This window comes from Mobula birostris, chromosome 14, assembly GCF_030028105.1.
Source record: "Mobula birostris isolate sMobBir1 chromosome 14, sMobBir1.hap1, whole genome shotgun sequence".
NCBI classification, from domain to species: domain Eukaryota; kingdom Metazoa; phylum Chordata; class Chondrichthyes; order Myliobatiformes; family Myliobatidae; genus Mobula; species Mobula birostris.
The window spans coordinates 84,390,367-84,412,205 of NC_092383.1; the positions used below are offsets into that span (position 1 = coordinate 84,390,367).

Below are 21,839 nucleotides of genomic sequence, written 5' to 3' on the forward strand. Positions count from 1 at the left end.
TAAAGCTGTACGCTAACCACTGTGCTACCGTGCAGCATCCTTTTGATTGGACCAGGCAGTTTGATGTCATCTACTATTAAAAATTGTGCAAGTGGGATGGGCAATATTCAGCTTAAACCATTTTAAAAAAAACTTATGATTGGAGCAACAATTTTTTTTGGAATCATGTAGAAGACAATTCAGCTCTTACCTGGGCCCATTAAATGAGACTTTACAAACATTATACAACAAAATACAACCCCACACTTCACCTGTTGTTAATAGTATTTCTCTGTGACCCCCTCTAACTCTAACCTTTTTGGATAATGCTCTCATTTCTATCACTCATTCCATTAGAGGGCATGCTTACAGGGCTGTCGCACCTCTAGCTCACCACCTCTCTTTCTGGCTTTTAATTTTTCCTTAAAAGCTATCTGTTGGTATCGTCTCGTAATCTCCTCAAAGAATTCCAACAAGTTCATCAGGTAGGATTTTTCCTGAAGGAAACCATGCTGACTTTGTCCTATCTTGTCCTGTGTCACCAAGTACTCCATAACCTTGTCCTTAACAATTGAATCCAACATCTTCCCAACCACTATAATTTCCTTTCTGCTGCCTTCCTCCTTTCTTAAAGAGTGGTGTGACATTTGCATAATAAATCAATTCCAATATGGTTGAGGTTCACTTCATGTTGTTCTTGTGTTAGCGCGTGGCCAAGTGGTTAAGGCATTCGTCTAGTGATCTGAAGGTCACTAGTTCGAGCCTTGGCTGAAGCAGCGTGTTGTGTCCCTGAGCAAGGCACTTCACCACACATTGCTCTGCGACGACACCGGTGCCAAGCTCTATGGGTCCTAATGCCCTTCCCTTGGACAACATCGGTGGTGTGGAGATGGGCAACTGCCAGTCTTCCATACAACCTTGCCCAGGCCTGCGCCCTGGAAACCTTCCAAGGCGCAAATCCATGGTCTCGCGAGACCATCGGATGCCTATTATTATTATGTTGTTGTTGAGTGCCATATGGAAGTTGTCCATAGCGTTTCTGTGGCAAGATAAGGAAGTAGATTACCAGGCCTTTAAATTCCACTCAGATACTATGCTGCTCAGGTTGGGGAACCGGTCAGATTCAAACTCAGGACCATCTACCTCGGAGTCCAGTGCTGATGCCACTAGACCACCAGCTGGTTGGAGTCAATATTGTTGGAAATGAGTCATAGTACAGTACAGAAACAGGCCCTTTGGCCCACTGAGTCCAAGTCAGTGACCAACCACACATTTACACCAGTCCGAGACTCGTCCTATTTATTCCCCCTCCCCACATTTGGGGCACAATGGTAGCATAGCAGCTGGCATGACACTATTACAGCTCAGAGCGTTGGAGTTTGAAATTCAGTTCCAGCACCCTCTGTAAGGGGCCTCTGTACATCCTTCCCATAGAATGCGTTAGTTTTCCCCGGGTGCTCTGGTTTCCTTCGTCTGCCGGGTAGGTTAATTGGTCATTGTAAATTGTCCAGTGATTAGTTTAGGGCTAAATCACGGTTGTCGGGGATTGCTGGTGCGAAAGGACCTATTCTGCGCTGTACTTAAATTAAATTTTAAAAAATCCTGTCAACATCTGCAGACTCTACACAATAGGTTCAATTTGCAATGGCCAGTTGACCTACCAATCTGTGCATCTTTGGGATGTGAGGGGCGACCAGAGTTACTGGAGGAAACTCATGTGGTCACAGGGACAACAGAGATATCCCTGAAGGTCAGGGGTGAACCCAAATCTCTGGAGCCTTTAGGCAGCAGCTCTAGTAATACATCGCTGTGCTGACCTGCAGTGCTATTGAAACTATTTGGACATTTTTCAAGGTGCTGAACAGAAATTATAGCTGTTCCACAGAACAGTTCATGAACCCATGATCACTATCTCGCTCTTGTTGTGACTTAGTATAACTTTAATGTCTTACATTGTTAGTTACCAACTGGGACATGCCCACTTCTTATTGGGAAGGAGCAAGAGCCTGAAAATCCACACTTGGTGTTTTAGCAGCAGCTTTTCCCTTCTGCCATCAGATTTCTGCACAGTCCATGAACCCCAGACACTACCTCACCATGTTTCTTTTGCATATTTATTTGTTCAGTCATTATCCTCATCTACAACCATGATCGCTCGTGGCAAATTTCTTCTGCAGACGTGGTTTGCCATTGCCTTCTTCTGGGCAGTGTCTTTACAAGATGGGTGACCCCAGCCATTATCAACACCCTTCAGAGATTGTGGGCCTGGCATAACCAGGACTTGTGATGTACACCAGAGGCTCACGCGACCGTCCACCACCTGCTCTCAGGGCTTCACGTGACCCTGATCAGTAGGGGAGAGGGCTAAGCAGGTGCTGCATCTTGCCCAAGGGTGACCTACAGGCTAGCGGAGGGAAGGAGCACCTTATACCTCCTTTCGTAGAGAGATATCTCCGCCCCACCACCAAATATTTGTTTAGCAACTTGTAGTATTGTTCTGCACAGCCGCTACAAAACAGTAAGTTTCATGACATATGTCAGTGATGATAATTCTGTTTCTGTTCTGCTGCTGCAAAATACAAATTTCACATGTCAGTGATAATAAACCTGTTTTTTCTTCGTCTGCAATGAAACTGGCTAATGTTGACACTTCTGGTGAACAGTCCGTGCATGAGGGAGATGGGGCTTAGTTATTTGGTACTTACACTTGAGCTTCACTGAGTCTGACAGTGTTGCATGCAGCAGGGACGGCCTGAAGGTAAGCAACGTGGCTTCCTTCCAAAATACCGTTCATTTTCTCCCATGGCAAACAGCAACGAGTCGAGGGCAGATTTTCAGACCTGATTAAACTTGTCATATCTAATAACACGAACTCAAAGAATGTGCTTGAGAGTGAGTGAAGCAAACAAAATGATACGATGTGATGATACAAGTTTTTTACAATAAGGGTGTCAGCTGAAATTAATTCTCTTGACATACGTTGCATAGGATGGCCTCATAATTCAGACACTGGTAAAACAAGACTGTAAACTCTTGTGGGCTCTGGTCTCATATTGGAATTGATACTTTTTAGAGAAAATTATACTGAAGCTAACATATTTCTTGTCTTCTCTGAGAAAACAGAAAATATGAGAAGGAAATTAGTTCCATAGCCTGCTGTACAATTCAATAAGATTATGGCCAATCTGACCTTGGGTTCAACTGTTTCCCTTCTCAGTTCCTCATAACTCTTGCCTCCTATTAGATAAGTATCTACATTTTGTTTACAGTAGAGCAGGGGTTCCCAACCTTTGTTATGACCAACATCATTAAGCAAGAGCTTCATGGACCACAGGTTGGGAATCCCCGCAGTAAGGCATTGAAGGGAGGGGTGATGGTGTGAACATTGATTTCTCTAACTTCTGGTAATTTAACCCCCACCATCGTCTCTCTTTGTCTATTCCCCACTCCAGCTTCATCCTTACCTCTTCTCCTCGTCTGCCTATCATCTTTCTCCGGCGCCCCTCCTCCTTTTCTTTCTTCCATGGCCCACCGTCCTCTCCTATCAGATTCCATCTTCTTCAGCCCTTGGCTTATTCCACCTATCACCTCCCAGCTTCTCACTTCCCCCTCACCTGGCTTCATCAATCACCTGCCGGATTGTACTCCAACCCCTTCCCCCACCTTTTTCTGGCTACTTCCCCTTTCCTTTCCCATCCTGATGAAGGGTCTTTTCCTGAAATATCAACAGTTTATTCCTTTCCATAGATGCTGCCTGACTTCAGCAAGAATTTTATGGGTTGATTTAAGGCTTCCAACACCTGTGGAATCTCTTGTATTTAGAATTCAGCACTAACTATGGCATCTTGTGTATTTTTTTTAATAAACCTCATGTTTACTTTCTACTTAACTTACAGTCACAGATTTACAGTTACACTCCTTGTGAGAGAATACATCGGGTGAGTCTGTATGTCTGCTTACTCATCACAACTCTGGCATGGTCTATACTTTCTTCATCCTGTTTAAAATCGATATGAAGGTTTGTTTGTTAGTTTTGTGCCATGTCTTATGACATAGGCGATAATGGTCTTTTCATGACCATGATTGTTCTTGGCAAATTTTTCTACAGACGTGGTTTGCCATTGCCTTCTTCTGGGCAGTGTCTTTACAAGAAGGGTGACCCCAGCCGTTACCAATATTCTTAAGAGATCGTCTGCCTGGTGACAGTGGTTGCATAACCGGGACTTGTGATATGCACCAACTGCTCATACGACCATCCACCACCTGCTTCCATGGCTTCAAGAGACCCTGATTTGGGGGCTAAGCAAGTGCTACACCTTGCCCAAGGGTGACCTGCAGGTGAGGGGAGGGATAGAGTACCTTATGCCTCCTTTGGTAGAGATGTATCTCCACCCTGCCACCCACGTATGAAGGTAGAACTATAATTAATAAGCTTGTAGGTGACGCAGCGTATGTCAGTGTAGTCGATAGTGAGGAGGATTACAAGAAGATATCAATCTGTTGGTAAAGTAGGCAGAACAATGACAGATGTTGATATGAGGGAGGTAATGCATCTGGGAGACGTTCAAGAGTAAAGCATATACAATAAATAGTAGGTTTTTAAGGCATACTGAATCGCAGGGGGATCACTGAAGGTGGCAGCACATGTAGTTAATGTGGTAGAGGAGGTATATTTGTTACTAGCCTTCATGAGCCGGCAAGCATAGGGAGCATATAGTACAGCTTTATAAAGCATTGGTTGACATGCACAAAATGCTGGAAGTACTCCAGGAGATGGTGGGCCAAAGGGATGATTTCTGTGCTGCATGACTTTATAACTTTATGACTGAAACCATTTAGTGAACCAGCCAATTGTCATTAAAGGAAATGTCACTTGGCATGATAGTCGACCATAACGATACAAAACAATGGGAAGGTTCAGGGCTCATCACTCTGAAGAATGGTTTTAACTTCAGCAATGATCTCCACATCATTTCCAAAACCCTTTGCAGATGAATGGAGATTTGGCGGACCCAAGGTTTTCGCTTTGTTGTGGGTGTAGGGAAAGAACATGATAATCAAACGCATTAAATATCAATCAGTTCTTTAGCTCTCCGCTTTTAAAAAAATGGTATTACGGTGTTCCTTGTTCTTGATAGCATGACAAATTATTTAGCTGGGTCACTTTTTCTGTAAAAGTCCAGCAAACTGCCCTCGAGGTAAAGTTGCCTGACTTTATAATTTAATTAAATGTGTTCTCGCTTTAGGTTTTCCTGCATGCTCCTATGGATTGAAATTCAATTTTCACATATCTCTGGAGTAAACGATTTTGATTCATGACCCACTGGAGTAGTCAGTTCTAAAGATTCACGACCCTCTGCCAGAAGTTGTTTCTCAGTTTCTCCCCCCCCTCTCCATTGTAAATGGGTAGCCCCTTATTCTAAAATAATGCCCCTTACTTTTAGATTTACCCACAAGGGTAAAATGTCAACTCAGTCCCACAGAATCTTGCATGTCTCAATAAACCACTCATTCTTCTGAAATCCAGTGAGTACACATCCAACTTATTCAATGTATCTGTGCTACACAAGTTTGTGCCAGTGATTAACATAGTTAATCTTGTTTGAAACATTTCTAATGCAAGTGCATCCCTCATTAAATAAGGAAACCAGATGACACGAAGTTTGGAGGTGTTGTGGGCAGTGTAAAAGGTTGTCATAGGTTCTTACAGGCTATAGACAGGATGCAGAACTGAGCGGAGAAGTGGCAGATGGAGATGGATGAGTGGCGATTTGATAGAGGTGTATAGGATTATGAGAGACCTAGATAGAGCACCATTTTCCTAGAGTGGCAATGGTTAATGCCAGTAGATGTAAAGGGGTTCCCAACCTTTTTTTAATGTCATTGACCCTTATCATTATCCAAGGGGTCCTTGGACCCCAGGTTGGGAACTCCTGATTTAAGGTGAGTGAAGGAAAGTTTATTTATTTAGCGATACACTGTGGAGTTGGCCCTTCGAGCCACACCACCCCAGCAACCCCCGACAAACCCGATTAACCCTAACCTTATGGTGGGTCAATTTTACAATGACCCATTAACCTATTGTCTTTGGACTGTGGGAAGAAACTGGAGGAGCCAGACAAAGCCCGTGTATTTCACGGGGGTTGTGGGTGGGGGGAAGGGAACGGAGAGGGTCTTCTTACGGAACGGCACTGGAGGAGATGTCAGAGGTAGGTTTCATACACAGAGAGTGGTAGATGTCGGGAACACACAGCCATGGGTGATGGTAGAGGGTGATACAATAGGGACATTTAGGAGACTGTTAGATAGGTGTATGGATGAAAGAAAATATGGATTGTTATGGGGTGTGTAAGTCATGGAGTAGGTTACTATAGGTCAGCACAAGATGGGCCGAAGGGTGCATACTGAGCTATATTATTTTATGTTCCACGACACACACTTGTCCAGATGTGGTCTCACCAATGCCCTCTAGTTTCTTCACTTTTTTTTCTCATGCCTTTATCACCTCAGACTCCTTTCTCAGTACCTCCTGCTCTCCACCCTGCATTTGATGCCCGGTGCACGCAGGTCATCAAAATGTTTTTTTTTTCAGACAAAGCACTACAGAAAGATTGCTTCATTTGTGGTGTTGTTCACACAAAGTAGCTGTGACATTTCATAACAGCCCCGTCCATTCTACTAAATTGAAAGAACTTTACAAAAGCTTGTTCATATGTATTGTTGCTGAAGAGCTTGTCATTTGTCGGTAGCTGATGTGGATTTGGGGAAGAGGTACTCCAATAGCTGGATAGTGTTTTAGCCTTTGGGCGGGTTCCTCCCTGTGCAACTGAATGAGACGTATCTATCACTCCCTTCTGTAAATGTACCAGCAAGGATCTCCTGATTGGTGAGGTCCTGCTGTAAGTGACAACTTCCACCCCTAGATGTGCTTTGAAAGCTGGTTGAGGCGCATTCTTGTCTTTGCTGACTTGCAACACTGCCTCAACTCCTGACATTCACAAAAGTTGAAACATACTGTAAAGCAACTGGGGCAAAAAACATGCAATTACATTCTAACAAGTTCATAAATGAGTTAAGTTTCAAGTTTAATTATAATTCAACCATAGATGAATAAATCCAAACAGAAGTGTTCCTCTGGGGCCAAGGTGCAAAACACAGTACCAACAATCATTCACAGCATAAGGCACTTAAGGTGGCACTGAACATACAGTCACACACAAAAAATATATATATCCCAAATCCTTGAGTGACATGTCCTGTAAATTGTTGGTGTATGTGTATTATCAGCAAGAATAAGCAGCTTTCAGCAATACGCAGATGAATGTACGTACGCGTGCAATCCAGTTTGTCCTCCACCGAATGAACGCAGGAGAACAGCACCCATGGGGTGGGCCAGGCCCCAATCCAGCATGGCTGCAGCACTGCACCGCATCCAACGCCTCCCCTCCTGGACCGCTGCAACAGGCAAGCCCGCGGCTTGAGGCCTGGTCCTCACCACAACCAAGACCACACAGTTCCCCTGCTGCCTGCCTCGCCAATAAACAAGGGAAGCTAACTTGCAGCATTTTACAATAGCAATGTCCAAAAGGATCTTGTGATTGCAAGAGAAACATCCAAGACAATCACTCACCTTTAGACTGCAAGGCTAAGATACTAAAAATAATTAAAAACTCTAGTAATTTCCAGTAATTAATACAAATTTACGTTACCCAGAACTTCCTTGCAGCTGTTCTTCTCCATTGAAATGAAACAAAGGCACTAAACCCAGGCTGGATCAACTTGAGTATCCCAATTATCCCAGTGTAACTGCTGGGAAACTCTGGGAAGTCAGAACTCTCCTGACTTCAGCAACAGCAAAACAATCCTCTTTCCTGCTCTCTCACCTTGTGGCGGGGGTGGGGGGGAGGACAGCGTTGCTGAGCTACAAACAGAACTTGCGTAGAGTACAGCTTTATTCCCTGAGGGGTGTCCTGGTAGAGGTATATAGCATCATGAGGGGCAGAAACAGGGTGAAGGGTCTTTTTCTTGGGGAGGATGTGCTAATCATAGGTTTAAGACCAGAGGTTTAAAGGTCATAAGTTTAAAAGGGACATCAGGGACAGCCTCATCATGCAAAGGGCGGTGTGTACTTGGAATGAGCTGTCAGAAGTAGTGGTTGATATATTAGCAACATTTAAAAGCCAGTCAGATAAGTAAACGCTGTCTCCGAGGGAATTCAATGTAGTTGAGAGCAAAGTTGAGAACGGATGGTGGATCATGAGCCCATGCTCAGCTCCATTATTCGCCGATTAAAGCATGGTGCAAGATTGAAATCGCTGAGCAAGAATGCGGAAGCCGAGCGGGTGCTCAGCGTCACCTTCCTGAGTTTGGCTGGTCTCCCTCTCTCTGTCACTCTCTGCTGCTGGAGGAAGGTGTACAACTCTTGGCAAGGTTTGATTGGTGCAGCTTGTGGATTGGACTCGCTTTCAGAGGACTCTGCAGTTCATGTTACATGCGTTTCTGTTTTCTGACTACTCTTTAATTGCCTTTTTGCGCGATTCTGATCGGGGCGCTTTGCAGACTGGCTTTGCGGCCTGCAGTCAACAAACAACACAGCGCTAAATTGAGCTGAGCTGAGCATTCATAAAATGTGGTTTGATGTTTAATATTCTGTGTGTTATTCGCTTGTATTTTGCCATTTGCACGATTTGTTCTTTTTTTCTCGCGCGTTGGACATTTAATATTTTCTTTGAATGGTCTCCATGGTGCTCCTTGTTTTGTGGCTGCCTACAGGAAGACAAATCTCAGGGCTGTATACTGCATACGTACTTTGAAAATAAATGCACTTTGAATCTTGTAAATGGTTAGGAGAGGTGTACAGTGCTACGGGCCAAACGCAGACAGAAGGGACTAGCTTGCTAGGCTGTACAATAGCTCAGATGAGTTGGGCTGAAGGGCCTGTTTTCATGATTTATGACTCTACGACTTCTCTTGCATTACAGTCTCGCGTACCTGCTGCATAGTAGTTTCAGTCTCTCTGATTACCCCTCTCATGCTTGCTCCTGTTGTGGGATGTGGACAGCAGCTGAGCTGTCCCTGATGTAAGCAGAGTAGGGTTGTTTCCTCCTCTGGTGCTCTTTACGTACAAGAGGTGCAGGGTGAGGACCTGGATATCACTGCCTTGATCATCGAATCCCAAGCATTGCCAGGTGTTAGTGTGCATCTGATAACCTCGAGGCTTGATAAGCTGTACAGCAATGGTAATGAAATACGTCAGCTGAAACCTTTGATCATGGAAGATGTCAGTCATGACTTAGTGTTACCAATCTGAATTTGGGCTCGGAGAAATGAGCACATACTTCAGAATGACGCACTCTGTGCAATGCTGAAGGGATGGGGCACTCACAGAGGGGGTCTTTAAGGTGAGACGTGCAACCAAAGGTCTCCAAGGTAAAATATTTTAAAGAGTAGGTCATTATGTACAGACAGCTTCCACAAACAGTGATGGCCACATAGATCTATTTCCTAATCGATGAGGTTGAAGGTTATATGCTGACCAGCCAAGCCAAATTGATTAGAATTCTTGATTACACTTAATGCTGATTTTGAACAGATTTATAGCGTGCTGTTGAATATGAAAGTTCCCTGAGGGAAGACATGGATTTATGTTGCGTCTTTTCTAAGTTATTATGACCGTAATGTCAGTGTCAGTCCGGAGCCCTTTGCATCCGCTGGGTGGGTGAGTGAGTGACCTGCTGGCCCCTCTCTCTCTTCCTGGGTTTCCTCAGCAGGTTCCTTTCCAGGTACTGAGCAGGCCCAGGTCTGCTTGAAGAAGGGTCTCAATCCGAAACACCGACTGGACGCTGCTGCCTGACCTATTGAATTCCTCCAGTATTTCGTGTGTGCCGCTTAAAAAAAAATTAGGTTGTTCTAAGGCACAGTGGCCAGTTGCTACAGCCCTAGACTGTGGATCTCAGATATGCTGAGGCTTATTAACTTCAAATTGATGTGACTGTCACTGATGTGATGGTTCAACTAGGTAACAGAAAACAGAAAATTGTGGGACAGGGAGACTTTGGCATTCAAGTGTGTATTTCCCTGAAGGTGCCCTTTATTTTACGTGTTATGGAGAATAAAAGCAGAGAACACTTCTTGAAGTTTTACTGGATGTTGGTTAAACCACACTTGGCGTACCTTGTACAGTTTTGGTCTCCATTTTAAGAGAGGATGTGCTTGTGTTGGATAAGATTCACTAGCTGAATCCTGGAACGAAGGGCTGACATATAAAGAGAAGTTCAGCAGATTGGGCCGATCCTCACTGGAGTATAAAAGCATGAGAAGTGGTCTTACTTGAAATGGATAATACGAGGGGTGATTGATAGGTTTGTGGCCTAAAGTAGAAGGAGTCAATTTCGGAAAACCTAGCACATTTATTTTTCAACATAGTCCCCTCCTACATTTACACACTTAGTCCAGCGGTCGTGGAGCATACAGATCTTGGACCTCCAGAAAGTGCCCACAGCAGGGTGATTGATAAGTTTGTGGCCTAAGGTAAAAGGAGATGAGTTATATGGCTCTTGTTACGTGCACATGCAGTTCAACACTTTGAGTGATTATGCAGAAAGCTTGAAGTTAATAACTCATCTCCTTCTACCGTAGGCCATGAACTTATCAATCACCCCTGATGAATTATTAACTGATGAGTTATTAACTTCAAACTTTCTGCATAATCACTCAAAGAGTTGAGCTGCATATGCATGTAACATAAGCCGTATAACTCATCTCCTTCTACCTTAGGCCACGAACTTATCAAACACCCCTGCTGTGGACACGTTCTGGAGGTCCAAGGTCTGTATACTCCACAACCACTGGACTAAGTGTGTAAATGTAGGAGGGGACTATGTTGAAAAATAAATGTGCTAGGTTTTCTAAAGTTGACTCCTACATTAGACCACGAACCTGTCAATCACGCCTCGTATTTGGAAGGGGCTTGTGATAGTGGGTATTAAGATGATGCTCCCCGCGGTTGGGTATTTAGACCAGCGGATATCGTTCTGGAATAATGATTCACCCATTTAAGGTGGAGATAGGAGGAATTTTGTCACTGAGAGAATAGTGACACCAGAAGTCTGTACCCCAGGATGCTCTGGAGATGGTCATTGAATATATTCAAGGTAGGAACTGAGAGACATTTAGATCATGAGAAGCTGAAGAAATGAAAGTTGGGGGGGAAAAAGCACAGTGCCGAACAACTTGCTGGAGGAACTTGGCAGGTCAAACTGTATCTGTAGGAGGAAAGGAATTGTCAATCTTTCAGGTCAAAACCTAGCGTCAGCACTCCTCTTGATGAGAATGTGGTCAAAAGCAGGAAAGCAGTGGGGGATTGGAAATAATTATGGAAACACTCAGTAGGAACAGATTTATCAGATTTTGATGTGCAATTTTTTGTTTACAGCAGCAGTACAATGTAAAGATGTTAATTTACAAAATAAATAGTGCAGAACAAAAGGAATAGTGAGCTAATATTCATGGGTTTATCAGAAATCTGATAGTTGAGGTCCACTCTCCTATCAGATTCTTTCTTCTCCAGCCCTTAACTTTACCAACTGCCCCACACCCCGCCCCCCACTGGCTTCACCTATCATCTTCCAGCTGGCCTCCTCCCCCTCCCCCCTCCTCTTTATCCTGGCACCTTCTCCCCTCTTTCTCAGTCCGGAAGAAGGGTCTCGGCCTGAAACATTGACTGTGTTTCCTTTTCCATAGATGCTGCTCAACCTGCCGAGTTCCTCCAGCTTTTTGTCTGCGTTGGTTTGGATTTCCAGCATCTGGAGATTTCCTCATGTTTGCGGAGGGAGGATGCTGTTTATATGAATCACTAAGCGTGCATCTTCGGGCTCCTGTGCCTTCTCCCTGATAGTGGTAATGAGAAAAGCGGGTGTCCCAATGTGAGGGTCTTTTATATGTTGGATTATGCCTTTTGAGGTACTGCCTCTAGAAGATGACATTGATGGTGGAGATGGTTGTTTCCATGATGAAAGCTGGCTAAGGCTACAACCCTATGCATCTTCTTGTGACCTTGTGCAGGCTCCGTTGCAACCACATTTGATGGCCTCCACAAATGGAGAGATCAGGAGACAAGCTCATGGCACTCTCTAGGTACAAAGAATACACTGTTTGGCTGCAAAACCCAGCAATAGCACTTACTGTCCATTCACCATTATAGGACCTGGGAGGAGCTGGAGTGAATACTTTCAGGTTTAGTGATAGTGGTGGGCTGTAGTCTGGTATATGAGATGGGGTGTAATGGAATAAATGACCCAACAAGGGGGTAACGTGACAATGGCTCAATAATTGCTGTCAGCACTACAATAACAAGCAGGTTAGGGGAGGAGGTGTTTACAGAATGAGTAACCAAGCGTGGAGTTTTCAGAAGGGTTAGCCAGTGTTGAGAGTGTGCTTGGCAGAGTGCACCACTCATTACAATGTTTAAATGCAATTTTAGGAGACGTTTTCTCTACAACAATTTAGAGGCTTGCAGCTATTGACTGCCCTGAAATGGAATTCAGGAATGCATATTTCTTTTCTCTTGATGTGGTGCAGGAAATATTCCTGCAATTCTTTGACAAGGTAAGTGACCATTGCATAGGAGACCGTTGTTTCTTTTTCATGACAGTGTGCCAGTCATACCGAGCCTCTGGTCAGCTCCTTGACGCTTCGGTATTCCTGGTAGCTTTTAAGGAATCCATTTTATTTGAAGCCTAGAAGAAAACAAGCAGGGCTGCCGAGCCGTTGGAGCCCACTTGCGTATTTGATGTGGTGTCGCTCCTTGTGGAAACTGTAATCATTTCAAGTGTTTGTTCTACCTTGGCAGCAATGAGACAATGTAAGATAACTACGTTTTTGCACCTCACTGTATCCGATTTAGCTGCTGCGCTGGTACGGTTTAGCTTAATTTACTACAGCACTGATTTTGGTCCACCCGTAATAAAGAGCTTAAAGAGAGAGGCTAACTTAATTTGTCAAAGGTACATGGAAATATCAAAGTGAACGTGACACTTGCGTTAAGAAGAAACCCAAGGATGTGCTGGGGGCATCCCACAAGTATTGCCGTGCTTCTGACGCCAACATAATATGCCCACAACTCACTACCCCTAACTCGTACATCTTTGGAATGTGGGTGGAAACTGGAGAAACCTACGTGGTCAGAGGGAAAACATACTAACTCCTTTCAGGCAGCAGGAATTGAACCCCGATCTTCCAGTTGCTGGCACTGTAAAGCGTTACCCTAACCACTAAGCTACTGCGCCACACGGTAAAGTAAGTGGAAAGTAATTAATGAATCAGCACAAGCAATACTGTTGGAGCCAATGCTCTCGTGCTGGTTATTTCTAATTGCTTACCAGTTTCCCCCTTCTCTCCTCTTTTCATTCATTCGTTATGTGCCATGTCTTTGACCATGATTGTTCTTGGCAGATTGTTCCACAGAAGTGTTTTGCCATTGCCGCCTTTTGGGCAGTGTCTTTACAAGATGTGTGACCTCAGCCTTTGGAAGTTGTCCACCTGGCATCAGTGGTGTCATAACCAGGACTTGTGACATGCACCAGCTGCTCATACAGCCATCCAGCACCTGCACCCATTGCTTCACGTGACCCTGATCAGGTGGCTAAACCAGTGCTATACCTTGCCTAAGGATGACTTGCAGGCTAGCAGAGGGAAGGAGCGCCTTATCCTCCTTTGGTAGAGATATATCGCCACCCTTCCACCCATCACCATGCAATTCATCACCCTTGTAAATTGGCCACTGGCTTTTCAATGCTTTGATTTTTAAATTCTTACACTTTTTTGGATCCCAGGTGGAAGAAGTCTGATCCTCTCTCCCAAACCTCTATAGTCCAGTGACACTGTCATCTTGTGTGTCTTTACCTTTCTCATTGAACTGAGACCAGGGCTTTAAATGCCCAGGACCTAAGCTTTGGAATTCCACCCTGACTTCCTCTGATTTTTCTGCCTCTTCCGCTCTCCCTCAGATTACTCATCAAAAACTATTGAATCTTTTGCCTATCTCCCAGTCATCCACTCTCCAATTGCTGCTCCTCTGAGGGCCACCTTGGAGGTCGGTCAGAGTATTTCATTGGAGGCTGGTTTTAAAACCCTTTGCAGGGTTGGGTTGCTAAGTGTGCTTTTTCCAAGGGCTTCACTATATAACCTCTCCTCATGATCCCTGAATCCCCTGCACTGTTAAACAATATACCCGATATTTTTAGAAGAAACTCTCAACCGTAAGTTGGAAATGGTTCTCCTCCAGTATTGGTGAAATGGATAAGACACAACTTGGCAAAAATTTGGCCAGATGTTCAGCATTTGTGATCATGTACATTTTTCAATGTAAGTGTTAACCATTAAAGTGTATATTGCTGTTTTAATGAAACTCTTCTATTGTGTTTCAGCCACAATGAAAGAACTACCACGTTCCAGGACCCAGTGACAGGGGTGGTTCCCATTGAGAACTGCATCTTCAAACTGGAAGAGAAGTAAGTCAAGATCTGTTCCCTTTGTATTAGTGGCCACTTTTCGTATTTCTCTTCCAATGGTGAAGGGTACCAATTCAATGGAGTTTTCTCCTCTCCTTCACTCTGATGTATCTGCTTCCCTGGGCCCTAGTTGCCTCCCATTCTACTGGTTCTTCCTCTTGTCTCTTTCTTTTCATTCACCCACTCATTCACCTGACACAATACTTTCACCCGCTAACCTTTCACTCGCTAACCTTTCACTCACTTATTTACACACACTCATCACCTTCCTTTACCTCACTTCACTTCACTCATCTATCCCCTACTTATCCAGTTAGCTACCTGCCAACATTCGCTCACTCACTCACTTGTATGTCCCTTGATTGCTCCCAGTTGAATTTTATTCCCTCCTACTTCAGAGACTGTACAGCAACAAGGTACAGTCCCAGAGAGTCAGCTGTTCTCCCAAAGTCCCAGAGACCATCGACAGTTCAGTCAGCTTCCATATTGGATGAACCTGCTGGCCTGGTGTTTTGTAGTTCTGATGTGGACGAGTGATGGGAGCTCTGTTTTTCCAATTATTCCTTACTCATGTGGATTATAATTCAGAAATGCTGCTGCAATTTGACAGCTAAGGTGAAATCAGGGGAACATTATTGTAATCTGGCCTGTTACGTCACCCATGCATGGTCCTTGCTGTATTGGTACCTCCAGGACCAAGTCCATTTGCGTCAGCAATTCTCTCCATAAACACCCCCCCACCCCGCACCTTCCAGGCTTCTCATCCTTGCTGACTTTAAGATATTGCCAAAGACTTGCATGTTTCAATGTTTTTTTGGTCACAGGTCCTATTATAGCATAATATTTAGCTTTCTTTGTGACATGTACGTCGGAACGTACAGTGAAGCGCGTCGTTTGTGTCAACGGTCCACACAGTCCGAGGATGTGCTGGGGGGAGCCTGCAGGTGTCGCCATGCTTCCGACGCCAATATAGGGTGTCACAACTCGCTAACCCTAACCCAGGCGCCTTTGGAATGTGGGATGAAACCAGAGCACCCAGAGTAAACCTACGTAGTCATGGGAGAACGGACAAATATTTACCTCATTCCAAAGCCGTGTGGGCAAGTAGGTTAACTGATCACATGGGTATAATTGGACAATGCCGGCACATTGAGCCGGAAGGTCCTGTCACCGTGCTTTATGTCTGAATAGATTAAAATAAACAATTGGCCAGGCGTGTCTGCGGCACGTCTGTCAGCATCTGTAGGGGAAAGCAATTGTCGTCATTTCAGGTAGAAAGCTTGCACTATATCAGGAAAAGATTTCCATCAGGATGCTTTCTATGAAGTTCAAGGGGCTTGATGCTCATGGGACTGAAGTAAACCCGGCTTTAAACTTCATTCAATACTGCTCACCTACTGTCAATTAAGACTAAAATCATACTGAACATAAAGCCAGCATAGGAGTCATAAGTTAAATTTGCTTTCTCTGTCCCTGGGTCATTTTGTTGATTGAGAGAGAATGAGTTTTGCAGCGGGATGTAGAGGAAGTTCTAGAGGTAATGGACCATTTACTTTAGACCATTACAAGTGTAAAGTTGCTTTGCCCTTGAGATGGAGAAGGTTAGTGTTGGGACAGAGAGCAGATAAGGCAAAAATGCCACTTGTAATGCCTGACGCATTCAGCTGATGGGTCCACTTGTTATGTTCAGGCTCTTGGGAATCTGTGTCTGAAAGCAAAAATAAAAACCACAGATGTTGGAAATCTAAAATAAAATTAGAAGATAATTCAGCAAGCCTGGCAGTATCTGTGGAGAGAGTTCATGTTTCAGCTTGGAGATGCAACAGACTGCAAGTGCTGGAACGTGGAGCAACAAGCATTCTGTGGGAGGAAGTCAGTGATCGAGCAGCATGGGGGTGGGGGAGAAGTAGAAAGGAAATGCCCTGATACAGGGTTTCCGCCTGAAACACTGAGAATTCCTTTACCTCCCCCCCTCCCCCGATGCTGTTTTACCTGCTGAGTTCCTCCAGCAATTTACGTGTTGCTGTAATGTTGATGTCTCTCCATCTGAATCTAGGCTGTTACCCAAGAACCCAACTTGCAGCACAGTCTCCGTGGCCTTTTTGAGACAGACAACTACCAATAATAATGTAACTCATGACGTAATGAAATGCGTGTTTCTCACTCCTGTATCTGTTTGTCAGGTGGGGCAGCTATGGGGAATATGTTATTTGTGTCTATTTGTGTGTTTGGATTAAACTCTTTGACAGTAGTGTATTGTGTGAACTGTGGTTTCGATCTATCACAAATGGCATTCATGGTTTCAGGCAGAACAGGCACCTCAGGTTTTCTAACTCTGTGGCAATGTTCCCATCCCAAAGACAGTTACGAAATCCAAATACCTTTAGGAGCTGGCATAGGTACCGTGGAATGAACTTGTGGCCGTGATTCAGTTTAAACTTCACCATCTGCAAGCAGCGATTTGGTTTGCAGTTTAGTATTTTGGTAGGAATGTGAAGTTTTATAAATTGGAAGGGTGTTGCTTTGCAGTTTAGCTGAGCTCAGTACTGAGAGAACTGATCTACCCATGGTTCAGTGAATAGCAGAAGGCTCTGGGTCTAGTCCCTCCAGAAGGCCCTACACAAAACCTAGACCAGTCTCTCAGAGCTGATGGAACACTGTGCTGTCGATAATAATGATGAATTGTAGGCCTTGCTGAAACCCGTCCCCCACCCCCTCTTAGGCAGACATAAAAGATCTTGCAAGAGTATTTTGAAACTTTTTACTTTTGTATTTTGCATGTCCCAAAGCTTTTTACAGCCAATGAAGTACTTTTGAAGGGTAGTCGCTGTTGTTATTTACGGCTCCTCCCCAGCGCTCCGTTTCCGTGAACTGTTCGTAAACCGAAAGGTTCGCTAGTCAGAAGTGCGGCTGGGGATAGAGTCCTCACATGGCAGAAAGCGCCTACAGCCTTGGCAGAAGCCGGCAAATCCACAGAGTCATAGACAAGACAGAAGGAAGCTCTTCATCCCATTCAGTCCATGCTGACCTGATCTTCACCTTGTCCCATTAGTCCTATCTAACTGCAACTACCAAATTCCTTCCATCCCTGTACCTCTCCAAACTTCTCTTAAATGTTACAGTTGAACACACGTCTACCACTTCCACCGGCAGCTGATTCCTCACTTGTTTCACCTTCTGAGTGAAGAAACTTCCCCTCAGACTCCCCATAAATATTTCACCTTTCACCTTAAACCTATGACATTCAGATTGATATATCATATTTATTGTATCACATGTACATTGAAACAAACAGTTAAATGTGCTGCTTGTCATAACATCTGGGAGCAGCCCACAAGAGTCGCCACACATTCTGGTGCTAACATGGCGTGCCCACAATGCTTGGCAGATTAACACAAGCGGCGGCAGCAACAACACAACAACAGAAACTAAACAAAACAATAGCGGAAAAATAAGCCCCTTTTCTCCCTCCCACCCAGTGGACCACTATAGACAGGGAAGAAGGAAAGGTACCAGAAGAAGGTGGTGGGCAGGTAGGCAGAAGGGAAGGGGGGAGAAAGGAAGGGGGGAGAGGGGAATCAGAATGGAGAATGAAGAAAGAGGGAAGGGAAAGAAAATGCCAGAGGTTTGTGAAATCAGTGTTTGTGCCATCAGGTTGGAGGCTGCCCTGACAGAATATGAGGCGCTCCTCCTCCTATTTGAGTTCGGCCTCATTGTGGCTGTTGAGGAGTCCATGGACAGGCATGTCAGAATGGGAAAGGTAAGTGGAATTGAAATGGGTGGCCACCGGGAGATCCTGCCCTTTGCAGTGGATGGGGCAAAGTTACTCTGTGGAGTTTGTTCCCTGTGTTCCCTAAGGGACAATTATTGGCCAGTGCACTGAGGGAGACCTCCCCTGCTTCTCATCTGGAGGGGTGTTTTTGGATCTTTAAGGGTGGTGTAGTGATGCTACAGCTGCCTCCCCTTGCAAGTTACTTAGGTTTGATTCTGACCTCAGGCCTTGTTTGTGTGGAATTTGCATGTTGCCTGTTATCCTCTGGTAGGGATGGAGGTTCAGTCCCTGTTGCTCTCTGTAAAAAGTATGTACGTTCTCCCCGGGACCTCATAAGTTTCTAACTCATTCTAAAGGTACGGATTAGGGTTAGTAAGTTGTGGGCATGCTCTGTGATACTTGTGGACTGCCCCCAGCACACCTTTGGACCTTATTGATTGGTGACACAAACAGTGCATTTCACTGTATATCTTCATGTACATGTGACAAACAATGCTAATCTCTAACTTTTACTTTGGTTTCTTCCCTTCATTCCTAAAAGACATGCTCATTGTTACACTGATTGACTCCTGTAAAGTCCACCAAGTGTGGGTGGCAGCTGGTAGAATCGCAGGGTGTTAGTTGGCGTGGAGCAGCAAACAAAGGGCTCGAGGATCTCGGTGGGTCAGGCGCTCTCTGTGCAGGGAAACGGGCAGTCGTGACCCTTCGCCTGGATTTGGCACGTGTGTGGAAGCAAGTGGGGATGGAGTTGATGCTATTGCTCTGCATGGACTCGATAGCCCAAATAGCCTTCTTTAGGGGAAATAGGAAATAAAATGAAAATTTAAAAAAATAGAAAGGCAATCTTTGGCAGAAGATGAGATAAGAAATTTGGATGAGGGAGTGATAGTGAGAATGAGCTGTAGTTTCTGCCAAACTGTGTGCTCACTCCTGAGGAAAAAATGTTTGAAGAAATGAAAAAGGGTGAAGAGAATGTTGGGGGTGGTGGAGAAAGTGTTTATTTCATTGAATTGTGAGCACAGAGCTCTGAAAGTGTGTGTGTAGGTGTCTGATTTCACAGAGAATTGTCACCTTGCCTTTATTCAGAGCATATCCCCACAACAGCTGCCCTGCAGTCTTTGATTGTACATTTGTAAAATAAAATGGGGGAAGATTCAATACGAATCTTTCAATATTTCTTTTTGACTTAAATTTGACTTAACCTAACTCTGACTTGAAGTTTTGATAAAGAATACAGCTGCATCTTATGCCACCTACGCTAGAGGTTACGTACCAAGGTAACACGTCCAAATATAGCAAGTCGTTAGATCTGTAAACCAACAGATGTACATATGCATCACAGTCACACACCTGCACTGGGATCTGTTCTTCCAGCTCTCTGCTCAGCTAAGCTGCAAAGTAATTCTATGTAAAAGAAAAGCAATTCCTGTCAATGAAACCTCCTAATTCCTCCAAAATCCAGCATTCCAATCTGCTTGTGTGGAGATGGAGGTAATTCAACAAGGACCCCCATTTGATATCTACAAACACAGTCGCACCAAGAAGACTTCAGCTGCTAAGTCAGTATCTGTGAATTCTATCAATCTGTCCTCTGCGGATGACACTACCTACTACCTCTAGGTAGGGGAACAGAAGCCTTAGTTCCCATATCTCCAGGTTCAGGAACAATTATTACCACTCAACTATTGACGTTTGAAGAAAATTTATTATCAAAGTACATATATTTCATCATATACAACCCTGAGATGCATTTTCTTGCAGACATACTCAGTATATCCATAATATAATATTAACCTTTAGGGAATCAGTAGAAGACCACACCAGTTTGGGCATACAACCAGTATGCAAGAGACACAAACTGCACAAATACAAAAGGAAAGAAATAATAATAATAAATAAATAAGCAATAAATATCAAGAGCATGAGATAGAGTCCTCCAAGGTGAAGGTTGTGGGAACATCATTCAATGCTGAAGTGAAGTTTTCCCCTTTGGTTTAAGAACCTAATGGTTGAGCGGTAGTCATTGTTCCTGAACCTGGTGGTGTGAGTCCTGAGGCTCCTGTACCACCTTCCTGATGGCAGCAGTGGGAAGAGAGCATGTCCTGGGTGATGGGGGGTCCTGAACCAGCATGGATAAACTTCACTCACCTCAACACTGAACTGATTCCACAACCTATCAACCCACTTTCAGGGACTCTACAACTCATGTTCTTAACATTATTTATTGACTATTCATTTATTTGCTATTATTATTATTATTAGTGATTGAGTGTTTTTGTATTTGCACAGTTCGTCTTCTTTTGTACATTGGTTGTTCGTCAGTCTTTGTATTTGTGTAGTTTCTCATTGATTCTATTGTATTTCTTTGCTCCACTGTGAATACCTACAAGAAGGTGAATCTCTGGGTAGTATATGATATATAGTTTGATAATAAATTTACTTTGAAATTCCTCCAAATCCTACATTGCAATTTGTATCTCAAATATTCAAAGTCAATATTATCAAAATATATGTATACAAAATACAATTCTGAGATTCATCCTTTTCAACAGTCACGAAACAAAGAAACACCATGGAACCTTTTCAAGAAAACATCAACACCCAATGTGCGAAAAGAGAACAAATTGTGCAAACAGCAAAAAGCGGGTGAGCAACGCATAGAATATCAAACATCAAACCAGAAGTCCAGTAGTATTCATTTGAGCTCAGTTCAGTGCTGTGCCACTAGCTCCCTGCAGGCCACTGAGCCATTCTTCGCTGGAGCACCCTAGTCCGCATCAATTGCCCCAATCAAACTGCTCAAAATACAGCAAAAGAAGGTAACCAGAATCCAGAATCACATGCAGCATGAACCTCAAAGTTCCCCAGAACGGGTCCAAAGCCTCGTCAATCAATCCATGCAATGTGGATCCCAAGAGTCCTGAACTTTCCTCTGACAGCAGCTAGTGAGCGGGAGGGAAGACGGGTCAGACGCAGGCACACAGCACCGAGCGGCCGCCTGTCCTCCGCTCTCGTTCTCATCGACTTCAGCCTTGCTTGACGCCTCAGTTGGAGAGAAGCAACAGGGTCTATCAAGGGCTTGCAGGCTCCAGGCCCCACTCTGCTCCAAACCTCACCGAATTCCCTTGGAGACAGCAAAGCACCTGATCGCTCAATTGGCCCAAAACACACCATCAAAATGTAAATCGCATGTTCCAGTAACATGCAGCTTATTGGGAGAATCATATTTGAAAGGAGAAGTAAAAGATTTATTTAAAGCAAAAGAAATAAAAGAATTATTATACACAGTGTCGGGGTGTTATAATAATTCACCAGGGATACACTTTTGACATAAACAAATAACAATCAAGCAAAAAGATGCAGCTAGTAACTCAACACTGGGAATTCTTTTAAGCTAACCTCTAAGAATGACACATTTGTTATTTCAGACCTTTGCCCAATATGTCAAACCGGACAGAAGTGCGAGGTGAAGGAGGAGGAGGGGAAGGGCTTCGCCCAGTCAGCATTGCCAGTGAGATATCCAATCACACCTTGGTTTCAGAAAACTCCCAAGAACAGGCACTCAAGGTAAGCATGGT

General features: G+C 44.2%; 1 protein-coding gene across 10 annotated transcripts in view; it reads left to right on the forward strand.

Moving 5' to 3' along the window:
* plekha6 (pleckstrin homology domain containing, family A member 6) overlaps window positions 1-21,839 on the forward strand; it is a 348,944-nt gene that overhangs the window by 236,689 nt on the left and 90,416 nt on the right. For 9 of the 10 annotated variants that reach the window (XM_072278778.1, XM_072278779.1, XM_072278782.1 and 6 more), the window contains 2 exons: window positions 14,406-14,489; window positions 21,690-21,828. In XM_072278778.1, the coding sequence (XP_072134879.1) occupies window positions 14,406-14,489; window positions 21,690-21,828 (223 nt within the window). Of the gene's footprint in view, window positions 1-12,032; window positions 12,115-14,405; window positions 14,490-21,689; window positions 21,829-21,839 lie in introns of those variants that run through there. The other variant, XM_072278781.1, reaches the window with a different exon arrangement.